Genomic DNA, 20,435 nt, shown 5'->3' with positions numbered 1-20,435 from the left:
TATTTGTTAAGATAATGAACGTTATATTCTGTTTTTAAGATGACGGTCAGAGCAGGATTTTTGGATAATAAATGAGAAACTGTCAAATTTAATTTCAGTACGATTAAATACATTCGTGCTGCTATGTGTTGCGCAGGGATTCCGCCAGACCCCTCAATGGAGGGCTGTCACCCCCTAAACTTCTGCCTTGATCCGAGCCTGAATAGACAATTTTTCACAATCATTTCATGTTTTGTGCGAAGAAGTCCTATTTGAATATAGAACTCTCAAACGATTGAAAGAATAACTTTCTTCAAAGGATTTCTAATGAAGCTTTCCTGTGAAGAATATACATGTATTATATTTCATAATTTGTCAGCTCTGGCAACAAAATGTGTGCTTCTTCCAATCGGTACCGCTACAGTGGAAAGATCATCTTCAACAATAAATAGAATTTTAACTTCAAAACGGTGCCGGCTCACTCGAGGAAGGATCTTGTTTACCTGATGTTTGAAGTGAAAATAAAAGTGTTGAGCTGATTTTGAAAATTTTATAAGTTGTGCAAGGCCCCTATCCAAGGGGGTCTAGGGAAGACAGACCCCCCTAAATTTTTGCTGGTCCCCTAAAATTTTTACGGTATACGGCAAATGAACTATAATATGATTAGATCGGGTCATCTCTAACTTCTTCCGCCCCTCCCCCTACATCTTCGGGCTGGCTATCGGTCTGGTTGTGCATACGAAAAATGGTTGAAAAGTCCTATACGAGTAGCATCGGTTCAGCTGGGGAGCTCCTTCGTGGCTAAGCGGTTAGCGTACGCGCCTTTGGTGTGGGAGACCCGGGTTCGATTCCCGGCGGGAGCTCATGTGGTTCGGATTCCACGTTAATCAGTAGGTCCACGTCTCATATAGCCTCGCTGCTGACCGGGACGCTAAACAAAATTCAACTCAACTCAACGGTTCAGCTGGGCCATGATGAATCAAAATAAATAAATTTGCGTTTCAAAGAACATTAAAGAACTTGGAACAGTGATTTTCAATCTTTGTAAGACTGCGCCGCGATTCACAAGTATGCTTGTAAATATATTTTCAATATTTTTTTTTTTTTCATTGGGATCACAAAGAGCATTTAACTTGAGTATTAAACGAACCCTCATAAGGCATGTATAGGTCCTGTATAAAGTGGTGTTACGATGTGTGAAAATGCGAAGAAGCCTAATGACGATACAAAGGAGAATTTGTCAAAATATGCATACGGTAGTCATAAAGACTATTAATACTTTCGTGAATATATGAGTCAAATTGGTAAAAAATTACAAAACTACAAAGTACAAAATTACATTGGCTATAAATTTAAACGAATTTAGTTACATACAATGTTGCGATAAAAGGTACACTCATGTCCAAAATTATTGTTCCATATCTATAAATATGTTGATGTGGGAATATAATTGGCAAAGATATGTATGTGACAAATTTCATGTCAAAAGAGCAGTAAATAAGAACAATAAACCGAAAATAAAACTTTCTTGTTCATTTAGAAACATTTTGTTTTACTCATTCTAATTTTCGTATTTATAATTCTTTTCCTATGAAATTTACCACAAATATACATTAAATACAAAAAACAAAAAAAAAATACAAAAAACTTGATTTAGAAGCCGTTCAAAGATGTTGTGGCCCCTGATCTAAAAATCCAATATATTTCATTCAATCAAACATTTTCTTGTACGCCCCACACCTGGAGAACTACGTATAGTGTAGCCAAACCAAAACTATCACTTAACTCAATATGATGTGCTTATTACGTTAAAAAAAAAAACGAAAACTCGATTTAAAAGCCTTTTTTTTTTAATTCCTAAAATTCTTGGCCAAGATCGCAATCTTTTGATCCATTTTTTGGATCATTCCTAAAATCCTTGTTATTTATTTATTTTTATTTTGTGTGAATACCCATTACAATCAAGGTAAATTATAGTATTAAAGAATTAATTCACTTGACTAATGTTGAATTAAATTCCGTCATAGTTTTCTTGATTAATGTATGCATGGACAAATAAACGTCAGATATTCTAAATTTATCATTTCTCCTTTCGTTCTTAAATTTGTTTGCTCTGCCTAAAATGGAAACTTTTTCGTGACTGAGATCCGTCAGTGGTTAGGTTAGGTTAGATGAACTCGATCTGATATCTGAAGTGCTAAAACAACAACATGATATACTAGAACATTTATTGCTAATTGCAGATATTGTACACTCATCTCCAAAATGATTGTCGCATATCTATAACTGTCTTATTGTAAGAATATAATTTGATAATGATTTTGCAGGGTACTTTTAATACTGATAATATGTGTGCAATAGTGATAGTTTGGGTTTGGCTACACAATATGTAGTTCTCCAGATATCGGTCGTACAAGAAAATGTTTGATTGAATGAAATATATTTGACTTTTTGGATCAAGGTCCACAAAATTTTTGAACTGCCCCTAAATCGAGATTTTGTATTTTTTTACGGAGTAAGTACATCATACTAAGTTAAGTGATAGTTTGAATTTGATTACACTATATGTAGTTCTCCAGATATAAGGCCTATATGTTGGCTGAAATATATTGGATCTTTTGATACAAAAAACGAAATGAAGGTCAATTCAACATTTTCAACTTTGTTGAAATTAGGATTGCAGTGGAAATGTGTCATTTTTTGTGTTGTTGCAGAATTTTCGGATAATACGAGAAAGGTAAAAATAATAGTATAAGTTTTCTAAAAGTCAAGCACCCACACTTCCCTTAAATTTTTGAACACCCCCTGGTTTTGAAATCCTGGCGGAAACCCTGGTGTTGCGTTATCCGTTAGGATGTATTGAACAATTCTGATTCAAAGGAAGGAAATAAACTACTGGAGTTTGTACTGGAGTAATTTAATAGAGTTTATGTGTATAATCAATACTGAGGCTATATGAGACAAAGTCTATGGCTGAAAGTGAAATATGGGTTACTATTAGGGTTTTATTCCAGGTATTCCAGGGTTTTATTCCTGATGATTGAACCAGAAACACACGAATGGAAAGCATTAGCTCTACAAAATTAGCTATGAAGAGGTACACCATACCATAATTCTAAGTGAAGAATAAAGGCAAAAAATAAGAAGCGGAAACAACAGACTGTACGATAATAATACTTTCACAATTTTAATTTCACACTATTTATTTCGAGACTTTCGAGACGAGACCGAAACGAGATCGAGACAAGCATCTGTTGACCGAGACGAGACCGAAACGCTGATTTTTGACTCGAGACGAGATCGAGAACCGAGACCGCTATTTATCAACCGAGACGAGACCGAGACTGTACAAAGACTTGTCTCGTCTCGTCTCGATACCATCCCTACGCAACACCTCGGAGGTTTCATATGGTCGTTACAGATTGTGTCAGTTTCAGCAGTTATCATGGGTGAAGTAGTCGTAAGTTGTGGTCTCTTCAGACACTACTGCATAAAAAGGTAAATTTTCGTGGTAGCTGCACGTGCAACATGTGCCGTAGAAATATGCAAAGTTCAACCGGTAGTCAATCTGTTTAAAGACACCAATCTGCAAGAAAAAAAGCACACACAGGGCATCCACCTGCAGAGGAACTAGAGACATCAACACGCCAGGCAGTTGAAGTATAGACGTCACAATGTATCCTGGTTCGGCATCTTCATCGAATGGAATTTGTCAGTAAATGGGCGAAAAGAGCTCCTTATGATCTCAACAAGGAGCTCTCAATGACAAGGATCTCAATAGCAAGCCAAGCGGCAAAGCGACATTTGTCGTAAATTTCTGGGAAATCAAAGGGCCTGCGATTTCTGGAGACAAATCGTAACTGTTGATGAAAAATGGGTCTACATACGATCACCAGACCAAAAAAAAAAAAAAAAAAAAACAATGGTTCTAACTAGCACCGTAAGTTGACCCGATCGTGGAAGGAGGACAATTTGACATGAAAGCAATGTTTGTATTTGATGGAAGTGTGATGTACACTGGGAACTCATTCTGGTTAAGCGTGCTTTTGACATCGACCTCTATGGTGAACAAATACACTGCATATACCCAGTTCTTTGTTTGAAGTATCCGATTCTGATGAAGCGAAATCGCCCCCTTCTCCAAATATAAAAATGAGAGCACGGTGGTTCAGCAGTAAAGCGCTCATCTCTTGTGCTAGATGTCCCTAGTTCAATCCCAGTCTCAAGTTTGTGATGGCCAACACTATGACCATGGGTTTTCTCGAGGTTCTACCGTTTCCTCCCACATCCTTAGTCCACCATCATCATTATCATCATTCACTTTCATTAATCATCGGTTTCCTTCAACCTAAAGGACAACCGTGGAACATAAAACTGAAAAATTGTATTTTTTTTTTTCAAATCGACAACGCTTCTTGTAACCGATTTAAAAAGGTGCTACAGAAACTGAATCGGAGCGATTGGGCTTTCCCCACATCCAGCGTATGGCATTTCCTGTAAAGCTACACATCAACAATCCAACCAAAACTGCTACAAAAGCACTGTAACGGAATTCAACAGTTGGCCAGACGGTGGCGAAGGGCATAGGAACAGATTGTTTATACTTCGCTGAGACTACCTCCGCGTTGAGACATTGCATGCTCCCGTTTTGTCGACATCAAGTTAACATGGCAAAAACGACATATATTTCAAATTACCCTCGTATATTCTAACTCATCTAATAAAGTTTTGAAAAAGAATATATATATATATATATATATATATATATATATATATATATATATATAAACTATCTTGTATTTATAGTATTTGCATACACTGTTTTATAAATCAGAAAGCTTCCTTATGGCTAAGTCTTCTGAGTTTTCGGTTTTTCTAGAAGGGTATACCGGTTGGATTCAGGTGGAAGCTCATATACTTCGGTTTCAGCGCTGAGTTGTTGGTAAGTGTATTGCACAACTGTGCACTTGTACATGTCTCGCAACTTGAAAAGTCAATTAAACTTTAAGCTTCCATGAATTTCAGTGCCAGAACTTTCAAATCTATTGTAGAGTCATAATTAAAAACAAACTTGACGTTCAATTTTCTATTGGCTTTTCTAGGTAGATTGTTTAGATACAGAGTCGGAAGGCCAAGGGAACAAAGAATATACACCTTTCTTTGCTGTAATCCTATGTAGAGAAATTAATTCTTTCATATTTGTTTACGTATTTGTCGAACATCGAGGTCATACAGGACAGAGTCTATTTGATGCATAAGGTCCCATGTTCGATTCGATTCCTGATGGGGCAGCACTAAACTTTGAAAGCATTACGGTGATTCGAATTCCATTTTATGATGTAGATCACGTCTCATATAGCCTCGGTACTGAAAAGGGGGCGCTAAAGTTCAACAAACAAACAATACTATTTAGCACGTTCATCCCCGACGTGCACCACTGGTCGTGCAGCTTCAACAAAATAAGATAATTAAAGTAATGCAGTTTGAAAAGCGTTACCTTCACACACAAAAAAAAAAACGACATTCAAATTTCAGGAATTTTGGGGTTGCTATGAAGCAATCCATTCTGAGCAAGGATCTTATAAAATAGAGGATCTGCCCTTACAACAAGATCTTGAAGCCACACGTCACAGTTTCGCCACCCCTACTCTGCCCACTCCGCCCAATAGGATCGCAATGTTTTGAGCCAACAATCATGACGGAAGCCAAAGTAGCCAATCAGACGATGACAGAAACGAGAGTAGCCAATCAGACGTGCCGATGCTCGGTTGTTTTTTGGCTTCATCAATTTAATTGGATGAAGATACATATGGACAGATTCTCTATTTATAACATCCTTGATTCTGAGGTGTGCAGTGTTGTCGAGGAATACATACAGGAGCAAAATTTTAAATTTGTGATTTTTACTGATTTCAAGCATAATCCCGTTATTTTTAAAAATGATTTTGAACTATACGAATTTAATATGTTACTTAAGTTAATTGATTATTGAACACTAAAATTATATACTGTATGACATTTAATTTTCAGGACGTAAAGATAATTTAAAATTTAAAAAGGAAATATGTAAAATCAAATCCTAAAATCCCTGTTCATTTCAAAGAAAAGAGAAAAATAATTCCCTATAAATCCTAAGAAAACGAAGATTGAACAGATAACGAATATCGTTAAAAGCTATTCTCTCAAATCTACGTTCTTAAGTGTGCAATATCGTACGTAAAATTTCTTCAAGGGGGTGAAGGAGATCAAGCTCCTGTTTTCACATCTTTCAGGATTTTTGTACAAATTTTAACATGGTAAATGTTTATTTTTCATAATATCTTGTTCAAGAGGGCGTTAAACCAGAAACCGGAATACGTCACTGTAAGAATGCTACGTATTGTTAATACTTATAACCCTATTTCTTTCCAGCTCACTAGCGTTACTTACAGCCTAAGCATCTGAAACACACACATACCTACAATTTTTGTGTTGAAATTGCAAAGAAATTCGATAAATCAGACCTGCACAGATCATCCCTAAAATGTAACATGCAATAATAACAAGGTATAATTCAATCTATATCAATTGAAAATAATTTAACGCAAGAACCACAAACAAAACAAGTCAAATGTCCTTATTTCTAAATACAAACACAAGCACTAACGGCTCTTGAGGGAAGTCACATTGGTAAAATTTTAAATATTCTTGCTACTATAAATATACCACATTGACTTGACACCTAGTCTTCCGTTTCAGGCGCTGCTATCGGCTGAAGGAATTCCACTCTCTTTCGCTAAGGCTCTCTTGCTTAGCAGCTGCTGAACCCTTATTGGCTCAGCGCGTGGGTGTGTCGGGGTGTGAGCTTTAGTTTGCATTTTTGCCACGGCTCAAGACATTTTGGCAGCACAATAGTTGTTCCCCCAAGCCTTCCGCTTATCTGCAAGTTAGGCTACCTGCACGCTAACGTCATCTCTTGGCGTTCCGTAGGAGGCAGCACTGCTAGTGACATCTATTAACTTGACTATGAACTATCAAGAATTAGTGTAATTGATAAAGTGAATCGTTTTACAATAAAGATTAAGAATATTTAAATTCGTTCACCTTAATGTTTATGCAACCTCCAACTCTTGAATGTTTTGTGGTTTGCGTGTTAGCGTTACTTACAGACTGCAATAGGATAAGCTAAAGCAAAAATACTTACCTACTGTACTAATTTTTGTATATAGCTTTTCGAAGCTCTATGAAGCCTTTCTACCTTCGCCTGTAGCACTAAAATTTTATTTTTATTTTTTTTCGATGTTACTTCCCTCAAAAGTCGCCACTGAAGTGAAGTATGGTAGAAATGGAAGAAATGGTTAAAAATTTATTATTATTAAGAAAGGTAATAGAGGCAAACAGACCAGCACTTACTGAGAAAAATAGACCAATAATTGCCGTTGCTGTCTGCAGGTTGACTCCACAAACTATTTTTTTGGATTTACTTCCCACTTTTTCTTTGCTTTGTCCTTTTTCCTGTCAAAAAGAATTCAATACATCTCAGAAATCAAAATTGTGAAAGAATATGGCTCTCTTTATATGTACAACATTGTAAATACAAATTGTGTTCAAAGTGGAACAGAAAAAAAAAAACAATCATTGTTCAGTTGAACTCGACTAATAGATATATTGAGATTGAACGTCCCTTTTCAGCACTGAGACAATACTTACTGCTTAAACTAGAATTTGAATTCGAAATACTACTCATGTTTGAGTCAGAGGTAAGCCTCCCCATTGTGAATCGAACAAAAAATCACGCATACAGAAAGCACGCTCGAGCGCGTTGACCACTCGAGCTGAAGAGAGATACTAGTTCACTTACCGAACGCGTTAATGACAGTTGTTTTCCTTAGGTCCCTTCTCAGATCTGTGATGGCGTTCACCTCCGGTGCTTGGGGTCCCTGGTTCGATCCCAGCTCGCGCCGTGTGGACTTTGTGGTGGACAAACACCGTGCTCGTGGGTTTTCTAGGGGTTCTCCCGTTTCCTCCCACTTTCTTCATTCCACCATTTCATTCATTTCTCTCATGTGGTTCGAATTACACGTTAATCAGTAAGTCCACGTCTCATATAGCCTCGCTGCTGAATGGGACGCTAAACTAAAATCACCTCACCTCAGATATGTGATGATTTCAAGAGGTACTCCTGGGAGAAAATTCATTTCACCTACAGTTCAGGGCAGTGCTCTTTTTTTACGTGCTCGTGGGTTTTCTCGGGGTTCTCCCGTTTCCTCCCACTTTCTTCATACCACCATTTCATTCATTTCTCATCTTCACCGTCTACTTTAGCCTAACCGGCATAACCGTGGGATGTAAAACTTAAAAATTTCATTTCACTTTTTTTTAATGGGGACCATATTTATTAGACAGACCTGGTATGAGGCATACACTAAAATAAAGTCAAGTCCGAGTCACTAATTTTACAGATAAGAAAAAGTACATACCTATGAGAAAAGAGTTCTCTTCCTGTTAATAAAAATACTGTCCGGTAGGGGAGTATTCAGATCAAAATTGAACAGGTCAAAGCCTCGAACATGTAAAACTCTGTCCCATATAGGTTGTAGGCAGAGCGTTAATAAAAAGAGCGTCCAGAATCGACTCCCACTACCGGTTTTTATTATAAAAATTCCACTATAAAAAGTATTTTACAAAAAATACTATACAGATAATTTCTCTTAAGAGTGCATGGTTAGATATAGGTAGTCTTTGACCTAGAGGTCGGAAACAGGATCTCTACAGAGCCCCGAAGCAGGATAAGCAGAGTGGCGTTTGGGACTCAAAGCTCCGATGCAAGCAGTGGGTTGGTTAGGTGGCCACAGAGCCCCAAAGCAGGCTAAGCGGCTGAGGTTGGGAGTCCCGACAAAGCCCCGAAGCAGGCTAGGCCAGGAGAAAGGAAAAGCCAAGGGTCCCAAAGCAGACTAGAGTTGATTTTAGTTTAGCGTCCCTTTCAGCAGCGAGGCTATATGAGACGTGGACCTACTGATTAACGTGGAATCCGAACCACATGAGCTCCCGCCGGGAATCGAACCCGGGTCTTCCACGCCAAAGGCGCGTACGCTAACCGCTTAGCCACGTAGAAGCTCACCAAAGCAGACTAGAGGTATAAGGTTAGGTTACTCCTAATGTTCCGTAGCAAACAATAGGAGGGGCACCAGAGAACTGCTAACTGGTACAGGTCTGCTGTCGTCCATCAAATTTGTAGGGGTCCTCGGACGGCGGTGGCGCTGCTGCTCCGTAGTTGTCGTCTGCTTCGTGGGAGGAGCCAGAAGTCCGTCGTCTGCAGGTGATAGTGGATCCATCTGGTATGTAGAATCTTGCAAAACCATGTGGTGTTGTTTGTAAACGTAAGCGTGAAGTTGTTTGTATGTTTGTATAGAACCCACGTGGGACATTACAATATAGTTTTAAATAGTATTAATTAGCATAACCTTCATCTTATATTCGTACCAGGTCTAATAGGAAAAATGTACTTATTGTTAGTAGTAATATTTTAGTAACTGAAAGCTGGGAGAGAAAGCGGAACACTCTTCTATACGAGGAGCAGACCGAAAGTACGGCCATTTTGTTCTAAAGTCCACATTTTTGTCATTTCAGGAAAGCAACTGCAGCGTCGAAGACCACTATCCTTCGTCTCTAACCAGTAGGCAGTGCAGTAGCAGTTTTTGTTTACTAGGTAGCAGCAATTGAGTCACAGTGCCTGAACGAGTAAGACGTGTTTCTGATACTGCTCGGGGACATGGAATTTTCGGTTGAAGAGCAACGGGTAACCGTGAAATTCCTGACCGCAGCTGGACGTTGTGCAGCTGATATTCACCAATTGGAGGTTGTGTGTAGGCTAGTAGAGGACGTGTATTGATAGTGCTCTTGCAGAAAACACTGTTAGGAACAGTGGCGAAGGGTCGTAAGAGGCCCTGAGGCCCGGCCTACCCATTTACTTTCAGAAATTATAATTTATAATTAATTCATTTTCCTTGCACAGAATGCATGATATTTTCTAAGTTGAAAAAAAAATGTTCGATAAAGAAATCGTAGTTGGCACCACTGCTGGGAGGCTCACCGACCAGTGTCTCAGGCGCAGTAGAACTACCGCCAAGCTACTCAGAAAATCCCGCGAGAGAACGTGTTGGAAATGACGTTTTCTTCACCAGCGTATAACCTGCGGAAGAGACCGGCCTCAGCGCTTATCAACTTTCGTTTCTACCTACTAGTTTCTCTCGAGACTTTCGATTTCGATTCGATATATCAAACAAATAAAGAGCAAGATAACGTGGGCTCCATTCCGTTCCAACTTTGCTAAATTTTGCGGACTCAAACGCAACGCAAAAACTGGAACAAGAAATTCTAAAGGCGCTACGCCTATTATCGCAAACTAATGCCACTTTATTCCGTTGCGTTGGCGCAAACCTATACGAAATCAGATTCGTTAAGTTCATTAGAAAGTGTGTGTGTTTTTGAGATTTGAGTGATTTTTTTCTTACATTTGCAAAAGTGAATGAGAAAAAATGTCTGTATGTGGAGAATATGAATATAGTAATGTAATTTCTATGTGAGTGGTCTTTTGGAATTAATGTGTTATTAAGGAACGAAGACTAACGCCTGTGTTGAAAATAGAACAAACAGAGGGCAAGAGAGTTCTGCATGCATTGGTACAATATATATATAAGTCTGATTATTTAAGTCTGATTCTGTTTTTAAAGGGGAATTAAGCGACACACAAAATATCTTGATTGAATGCTTGTCATGTGTTTTGAACAATATAATTAAAGACAAAATTTTACAAGCAGAGTTTGTTTCAGTACATGTAGACTAAACAACATATATTTCTTGTGAAGCGCAGATAATGTGATAGTCCATCTTCCCCACCCAATCAGCCAATTAAAACAATTAAATTGCATTATGGCGAATTAAGATCATCTATGAGTCACATACGTCAATTTCATTATGAAAATTGAGATCCGGATCGAATAAGTGCTGTCGATTAACCACAATTGCATTAAATTTATGTGAATTCGTCTTCTTGTATTTCTGTAGTAAAATATTTGTCTAATCTGTTTCATATTATTATTATTATTATTATTATTATTATTAGTAGTAGTAGTAGTAGTAGTAGTAGTAGTAGTAGTAGTAGTAGTAGTAGTAGTAGTAGTAGTAGTAGTAGTAGTAGTAGTAGTAGTAGTTGTTGTTGTAGAACATTGGGCCTACCCTCTTAAAACTATCACCCTTCGCCACTGGTTAGGAAGTGTGTGCGTGAGTTCAAAGCAGGGCAAACGAGTGTGAAAGATGAGAGAGGTCTGGACGTCCAAGACGCTAACATTGTCCGTGTTGAAAATTTCATCATAGAAGATATGCGTGTCATCATGTAGGAGATTTGTGATACGCTGGAGCTAACAATGGGAACAGTAGAACGAATAATTACAAAGAACTGGACGTAAGGAAGGTTTATTCTCGTTGGGTTCCACGAATACTTAATGACGATCAAAAAAGGAAGGATTGGATGAAGTATTGCGAAATTGACATGCTTCAGAAGATAGGGGCGCAAGTTTTCGGAAAGTGTTATGACAATGGATGAATCACAGCTTTATTTTCTTATTCAACCCAGGAACAAAAAGACATTCGATGCAGTGGAAACACACAGATTCATTACCCCGAAAAAATGTCGTCAGGTGCTATCCAATGAGAAGGTGCTGTACACTACTTCTGGGACTGCCAGGAGTGATAATATTCCATCCTGCTTCGAAAGGTCATACAATTACGGGCGAGTATTTTAGCACACTTTTAAATACAGAATTTTTGCCAAAATTGACTGAAAAACGACCACAAATGGCAAATGGCAATTTCATCCTCCACATGGACAATGCACTCCCACACCGTGCTAATGTTATGACGTCATTCTCGGCTGGCTACAGTATTGAACTTCTGAAACACCCACCCTACTCACCATATTTAGCCCCGAGTGACTTCTGGTTGTTCCCAAACCTTAAGGATTCTCTTCGTGGACGTCACTTTGACAATAGATCATCCCTGAGAAGTGCTATTTTGCAGTATTTGAAACATAACTCCAAAGATGACTATGCCACATACTACACAAAATGGACGGAGAGATAACAACTGTGTATCAGTAAAGAGATATAGTTTGTTGAGAAATAGACAGAGATTAGTCTCCTGTATTTCCTTGTTCTTCGAAATTAGAACGAAACGGCAAGCACCGGTACTTTTAGTGTGCACCTAATATAAATTTCAAAATTTGATTTCAGAGTCTCAACTATAATGGGTGAAATGCAATTTCCTTTAATTATATTTATTTATTTAATTGTTTAGTTTTGAATTGATGTTCAATTTACAAGGACCACAAGGCCCCACCTCGTGGACCACTTAAAGGTCTGCGGACAACAATTTAAGAAACTGTTTAGGGCAGACTTTCTCAGCCTACTTCATATTACGACCTCCTTTTTCACCAAATTCTCTTGATATCCCCATAGACTAAGTAATTTTCGCTTTGTAATAAGCTTCTTGATTATTAAATACTGCTCAGCGCTTGTGAAGCAGACAAAATCACAGCAGAATCAGGTTGCATATTAGTCTTCATTTTGAATTGTATTTCAATCGTAGTGTTTGTTGTATTTAGTTTTGTTGTATTTCAATACGTATTTATTTACAAGTTTTGTTCCTCTTTTATTGCAATTGTTGATTAAACAATGCTTTATTTGATCAAAATGTTAATATTCTTTGGTGTATTTGACAGTAAGTATGGAAATAAAAACATGCCTTTCAAAATAATCTTTAGAAATATATTAATTCCGCTACTAGATCTTATCTTTTTCACATTTATCTTTTTCACAGATCACATTTATCTTTTTCACCAACCTTAGCGACCCTTATGTATTCCTCTTGCGACGACCCCTAGGGCTCCCGACCCCCAGGTTGAGAAATCTCGGGTTAGCTCTTAAGTGAAAGATCACCGACTGAAAGAGTCAAGGGTGTATGGCTGTTCAGGAAACGGACCGGGTGGCGTAGTGGTTAACGCATCAGCACGGTACAGCGAAGGTTCAGCGTTTGAGTCCCGGTCCAGTAATCCATTTTTTCACTCCTTGTGTATCATAATGAGAACAGTTTCGGAGGCATCTAGTGAATAATGCAAAAAAAAAAAAAAATGCCCAAACACTCTCTCCTCATAAAACTTCCTCCTTATCCCAGGGTTGGTTGAATTTCCCTATAGCCCAAATCCCCTGTGTTTTATTTAAGTAAATTTTTAAAAATCAAAAATATATTTCAAAATTTGGGTTGAAATAGTAACATTTACGTGTTTATAATTACTTCCTTTCAATTGTGTTTCTCAATACACACCTAGTTTCAAAATTAGCTCAAAAGATATGTTTATCAAGAGATCATCACCAGAACAGAATACATTTTAAAAAAAAAATGTTTGAGAATCGAGCATAATGAATTTTGTTTGCGCTCGAACAAATTCACTATAACAGTGTTGAACTATAATCTATTATGTAAAAATGAAAAGAACCTTGTTTGTTATCTTATTACGGGGAAACAGTTACCAAACTGTTTTTAAGTGATTTTTTGGATGTAGTTATCACATACTTCGAACTGGGTTTTTTAATTATTATTATTAAAATGCGCATTCTAAAGGAGGGGAGAGAGGAGAATCAAAATCTATGCATAAAATTTTAATATCTTACAATCCTGTCAAGATATGAATATTAAACTCAGCATATAAACTCCTCGTTAAAAATAAGTGGACCTTGTTTCAACAATTTTGAGTTGAGTTGACTTGATTTTGAGTTTAACGTCTCTTTCAGCGGCGAGGCTATATCAACAATTTTGAGAATTTCTTTCTTCACATTGAAAATGATGTCTTCTTGTTATTCACCTCAATCATACGTTGGTGGGCAACATGGAAATTTTAAAACTTTTCTCTCGCTTGGGAGAGCTGTTTTTTACTTTGATAACACATTTTCTTCGTAACTGCGTCTAGATATTATATCCTTGGTCTTCCTCTTCCTGGTTTTCCTTCTGCCTTTCCTTCTGTCAGCACGGTGATCCAATCGGAGTACCGAATAAGATGGCCAAGCATGCTGTTTCTTCTTTTTTATATTATCTTCATGATCTGTCGTCTTTCGTTAGCTTCCCTTAGTACGTTTTCACTCATTTTTCTTTCGGCCCATGATATGCGTAGCATTCTACGCCAACACCACATTTCAAATGCTTCGCTGTTATTTGTAGTCCCATCATCGGGACACGATTGAAAATCATTTTAAATGATTTTTTTTTTTTTTGAATATAGTTATTATCTACCTTGAGTTGGACTTTTATCATATTACTTTGATTTAGTGATGAGCAAATGCAAGACCAAGACCAAGACCAGGGTGGTCTTGGTCTTGGTCTTGGTCTTGCACTGGAATCCTTGGTCTTGGTCTTGCACACCCAGTCTTAGTCTCGGTCTTGGTCTTGCATGCAAGAGTCTTGCAAGTCTTGCATTTAAGAAATCTCAAGCTTTTCATAGGTAAATTTTACTATGGATATAAGGGATAATAAACTCTACAATGCGCCAATGGTAACGGAAATACAATGTATGTTCCTAAATGTAATATAGTTTAACTTCGTGTAAGTATGATGATAGTGTACAACATAGGTGATGACCATTATTTTTTTTAATGGGTGCCCACGCTTCACTGCTTATAAGATATGCCTAAATCACGCATGAAAGAAAATCAAGACGGCACAGATTATTGAAATACCATGAATTACAAAATTATTTTTACATTCTAAAGGCGTCAGATTTTTCTTTTCAACCACGATTAGACAATCCTTGTATTAAACAAACTTCCAATTAAATATTGAGATTTTGTTTTACAGATTCCAGTATGTACTCTATGGGGCATAAACATGGACATTACGCAAAAGCAAATAAAAAAATTGCAGGCTTTCGAAATGTGGACATGGAGAAAAAAGGAGAGAATTAGCTGTGTTGAACGTAAAACGAATGAGAATGTGTTAGAAATATTAGCAGTAGGGGAAAAAATAATTTTGGATATTGTTAAGAGGAGGAAGAGGAACTGGTTAGGATATTGGCTGAGGAGGAACTGTATTATGAGGGACGTGCTAGAAGGTATTGTGAAAGGAAAGAGAGGGAGGAAGCGAAGGAGATTGTAGTTGAAGGAAGGTATTAAAACAGAAAATTGCTACGTCAAGACGAAGAGACTAGCTGAGGACCACCGAACGTCGAACCTTCTCAGTTGCAGCAATTTACTTGCCAATAATGGCAGAATAGCTATGATGATGGTGATGATATGTTTAGCAATATTGACCAGAAAAGAGAGAGAAAATTAAGATAATAATTATTACTAGCAGCGTTCACCCCGCTTCGCTGGGGTCACCCCGGAACGCAATAAACTTTGTTGCTTAGATAATTTTTACTTTTTCGCTTTCAAGTGATATGATAAAAACCATAGAAGATTGCAGTAAATGTTAACATTATATCGCCTGTCATTTATGTTAACCCGCCGAGTGACACGGTCATGTGGGTTGCATATAAATACGGTTAGATTTAGCTATGATGAGCTAACAAAGGATTTCTACGTTATGGACACTTGAATGGTCAATTATCTCAAGACACTGGTAATTGAAAATTAAAGTGATATGATAAAAACCATCTAGGGTCCAAATCTTAATAACCCCCCAAAAATGAAAGAAATTGGTTCAGCCGTATTAGCGTGATGAGCTAACAAAGGATTTGTACGTTCTCTTTTATATATATAGATAATCAAACCTCTTAATATTTTAGAATAATTTGAGTGAAAACTGAAAATGACTGAACTGTCTATGTCTGGTATAAACTCAATTTATATGAATACTTTCGACGTGTATTAGAAATACAAAATAACGGCATCAAACTCCAAGTTATTTGAAGTCTCAGTTTTGAATATGGATTACTAGCATCAATTACCCACTTCGTTAGATTAAACTAATAATAATAATAATAATATATTTTGTTAGTCAGTCACTTTTTACTATTAGTAAAGCGCTCTCTGATATTAGTCATTTTCGATTAGTTTTATATTTCTCTCCTCTACTTCACTCCAAGTTGCGGGGCAAAATTTGGATTTAAACAACATCAGAAGTGTCACTGTTCGTCTCAGAGACCCCGAAAACTATGGTTTCGGCAATAATGTCGGTCATTTTCAATAAACTTACATATCTCCTCCTCCCCCATGTTGCGAGGCACGGCATCGGAAGTGTCATTGTTCATCTCAACGACCTAGAAAACCATGAGTTCGACATTGATAATAGTCATTCTCTGTAATTTTTATATATCTCCTTCCTCCCCAAGTTGCGGTATTGAATTTGCATTTAAACGGGATAGGAAGTATCACTGCTCACCTTAGCGACGACGAAAACTATGGATTCCACACTAATATTTGATCATTTTTTATCATTATTATGTATCTCCCTCTCCCACAAGTTACGAGGCTGAATTTGGTCGTAAACGGTGTCGGAAGGTCAGTATTCAACTAGCGACCTCGAAAACTATGGATTCGACACTAATATTCGTCATTTTTGATCATTTTTATATCCCTTCCCTTCCCTCCGCCAAGCTACGGGGCTGAATTTGTATTTAAACAGCATCGGAAGTATCACTGTTTAGCTCAGCGACCCCCAAAACTATAGATTCCATTTTAATATCGGTCATTTTCGATCATTTTAAAATATCTTTCCCACCCCCTCCCCTAAACTGCACCGTCAAAGTGATATGAAAGAAACCATCTCAGGTCCGATCCTCATGTATGTTGAAAGTGAGATCGAGTTTGGTCGGGTGGTTCAAGAGTTATTAAATTTTATTTATTTTTATACATTTTCCATCCCCTTTCCCTCCCCTAAGCTCTACCATCAAACTGATTTGATAAAAACCACCATAAGTTCGAACCTCATCTATGTTGAAAATTTGATTGAGATCGATCGCCTGGATCAAGAGTGATGAAGTCATAATGACAGTCAGTTATATTTTTAGCTTTTTACATATATCTCCCTCCTCCCCCTCTCCTACGTTGCACCATCAAAGTAAAATTATAAAAATCGCTCCAGGCCTAAACTTCATCTATGTTGAACATTTGATCAAGATCGGTCGGGTGTTTCAAAAGTTATTAAGTTTTATTATATATTATAGCAAACCTCATACATGTTAGAAATTTGATTGAGATCGGTTCAAGAGTTATTAAGTCACAAACTTAGTCATTTTTATTTATATTTATATTGATTTTTGTACATTTCCCCTTCCTCCTCCTCCCATACGTTGCTCCGTGAAAGTGAACTGACAGATAACGTTCCAGGCTTGAACCTCATCTATGTTAAAAAATTGATCGAGATTAGTCATTTGGTTCAAGAGTTATTAAGTTTTATTTATTATTGTATAACTCCTCCTTCTCCCCTCTCCTAAGCTTTAGCGTCAAAGTGAAATTATGAAAACACCCCCAGGCCCAAACTTCATCTATGTTGAAAATTTGATCGAGATGGGTCAGGTGGTTCAAGAGATTAGTAGTCACAGAAATAGTCACTTTCAATTTTATAATATAGATTTATTGTTGTAATATAATCTTATATTGCTCAATCCTCGATGTGCCGTATACCTAAGGAGGCTAAAAGTTAAATTAATAAACAATTATTATTAACGTATAAGCGTCCGTCCAAACTTGCCAACGTACAAGCATCCAATCAAACTTGCGGTCACATGCACTAAGGTTTTGTCAATGTCATGGAAATGATGTTTCGATATTCATTTTATGAGCACACATTAAAAATTTCCAACGGATGTTTGAGTCTCGAAGCCAAGGCCATACCCACGTAGTCGACACCTATGGTGTACGGTATTACCGATGTTCAATGCTACATTTCTCTTTAGTTTTGGAAGAAGAACACCACTAATATGATTTGAAATGAAATGAAGTATCTAGTTTAACGTCCCACAATTATGCATCAAGGCTAAGGGAGACGGTAATGATGAGAAATGACTGAAATGGTGCAATGGAGAAAGTAGGAGGAAACACAAAAACCCCGAGAAAATCCACGCACACAGTGTTTGTCCAGCAGAAAAGCTCACATGGCACAAGATGACACCTGTGTGGCTTGAAAACGAGCAATATCTACAGAAAACGCGAACAACCAATTCAGAAAACGACATACTGTAGCTATTTGCTACAGGAGTACATCGACTCAGACGGATTTCATAAACTGTTGAGAACACATTCGTCCAGCAGCATTTTTACTGAAGCCAAAAAATCCATCTCTTTCTTTTTTTACATTCTATATAAAAAAAATTCAAGTAGTGTCGGTACTTGTGCAAGGCTCTTGCACAAAGAGTCTTGGTCTTGGTCTTGGTCTTGGTCTTGCACCCCCTTGGTCTTGATCTTGGTCTTGCACCCCCTTGGTCTTGGTCTTGGTCTTAGTCTTGCATCGGGATTCCTGGTCTTGGTCTTGGTCTTGGTCTTGCAGGTATGGTCTTGGTCTTGATCTTGGTCTTGCACCCCTTGGTCTTGGTCTTGGTCTTAGTCTTGCATCGGGATTCCTGGTCTTGGTCTTGGTCTTGGTCTTGGTCTTGCGCCCCTTGGTCTTGGTCTTGGTCTTAGTCTTGCATCGGGATTCCTGGTCTTGGTCTTGGTCTTGCAGGTATGGTCTTGGTCTTTATCTTGGTCTTGCACCCCTTGGTTTTGGTCTTGGTCTTGCATCGGGATTCCTGGTCTTGGTCTTGGCCTTGGTCTTGCAGGTATGGTCTTGGTCTTGATCTTGGTCTTGCACCCCTTGGTCTTGGTCTTGGTCTTGGTCTTGCATCGGGATTCCTGGTCTTGGTCTTGGTCTTGCATGCAAGACTCTTGCAAAAACTGCAAGACCAAGACTCTTGCGCTCATCACTACTTTGATTCAAGGTCGCGTCCTGGGGTTCAAAATTTGTGTAGAAATACAGCATCTCATGAGCTCGCCAAATTAAGATGAAACGCGGTATATAAACTTTTCATTAAAAATAAGGGACCACGTCTCTCCACGTTTTCGAAAATTTCCGTTTTAATGGGATAAGGAGGTTTTTTTTTTTTTTTGTATGATTTCTTTCTTCACATTTAAATCAACATTGCCTGTTGTTTGTAACAGCGTCCCAGGAAAACTGTTGAACAGTTTGAAATGAGTTTTTGAACAAACATAACCACTGTCTCAAGCTGGGATTTTATTGTGTAACTTTGCTTATAGGACACATCCTGAGGAAGAAAGGGGCTCAAAATTTATGCCCAAAATATATCTTACGCAGTTTATATTGTTTACACTTTCATTGATATGCGTATCTTATGGAGGAGAGGAGGCTCAAATATATTCCATGAACCTAATTCTTCCCGTGCAAAGAACGGGCTTTTCACCTAGTCTGAAATAAAAAGCAATGCGACCACATTCCCTTTGTTATTGTAGTACATACTCTCGTATTAGTACAAACAAATAATATAATGTCTTTCTCCATGTATTAGTTAATTACAATCGAAAACGATTCACTTAAAAAAGGAAACTACTAAAGATATATCTATATTTTCTCAATGCTAATGACAATCAGATAGTTAAACTCCTGAATTCATTTTGTGTATCTGGTGGAGTACGATACGTGACGTGCAGTACAAGTATCGTATATTACAAAGGGCCTCTAATCGTAAAATCTGTTGTGAAAAAGCAAGTTGGTAACTTGAAAATGAGATTTTTTTAAAAAAAATCCATTTCCAACATTTCAGTTCTTCAAAAAAAACTCCATTTAATAAAGTCCTTTCTTGTCGCTGGCTACTAAACTTGAGATACTATCCCAGTATTAGTCTGACGTGTTTTGAGGGAAACTAAAGAAATCTTCAGTCAGGACAGCTGGTTCAGAAATTTGAATCCTCAGTGTAATAAGGGATTTTAAACCTTTCCTACATTATGTAAAACTACTCTTCTCTTTGTTACTCTATAAAATTGTCTACCTCTTTTAACATAATCGAAATATAACCGTGTCAACGGTGCAAAATGAGTCCCACGAAACATGGATAAGGCTTCACGGATTCCCCGTGCAGTTTTTCTTCTTCTTCTTCTTCTTTCAAGTTTATTTCCATGTCTAAATACGATTATGAACTAAGGCTAAGTACAAGAGATGGATAAGGTGGATGGTAATGGTACCATCACGAAAGTAGGAGGAAACGCGATAACCTCGAGAAAACCATGCAAACGGTGTCAGTCCACTACAAAGCCAATTTGGCGGGAACCGGGATCAAACCAGGAACCCGCGCAAGAAGTGAACCACCGCGGCCAAAGAGAATTCCATAATTTCATATGTACGATAGAATATGAATATTTAAATTATATTTTAAGTAGGAATATGACTTTAAATGTACGTACAAAATTTAATAAAACCCAATTTCACACCATAATTTT

General features: G+C 37.6%; 1 protein-coding gene across 1 annotated transcript in view; it reads right to left on the bottom strand.

Annotated features, from left to right (window-relative positions):
- Nucleotides 1-20,435, bottom strand: part of LOC145685077 (uncharacterized) — a 51,388-nt gene that overhangs the window by 18,652 nt on the left and 12,301 nt on the right. The window contains exon 2 of the mRNA XM_081757422.1: nucleotides 7,372-7,473. Within this exon, the coding sequence (XP_081613548.1) occupies nucleotides 7,372-7,473 (102 nt within the window). The remainder of the gene's footprint in view (nucleotides 1-7,371; nucleotides 7,474-20,435) is intronic.

This window comes from Thermobia domestica, chromosome 5 (genome assembly GCF_964235325.1).
Source record: "Thermobia domestica chromosome 5, izTheDome1.hap1.1, whole genome shotgun sequence".
NCBI lineage: Eukaryota > Metazoa > Arthropoda > Insecta > Zygentoma > Lepismatidae > Thermobia > Thermobia domestica.
Note: the sequence above shows the minus strand (reverse complement) of the source record. Positions and strands in the feature narration are given on the sequence as shown.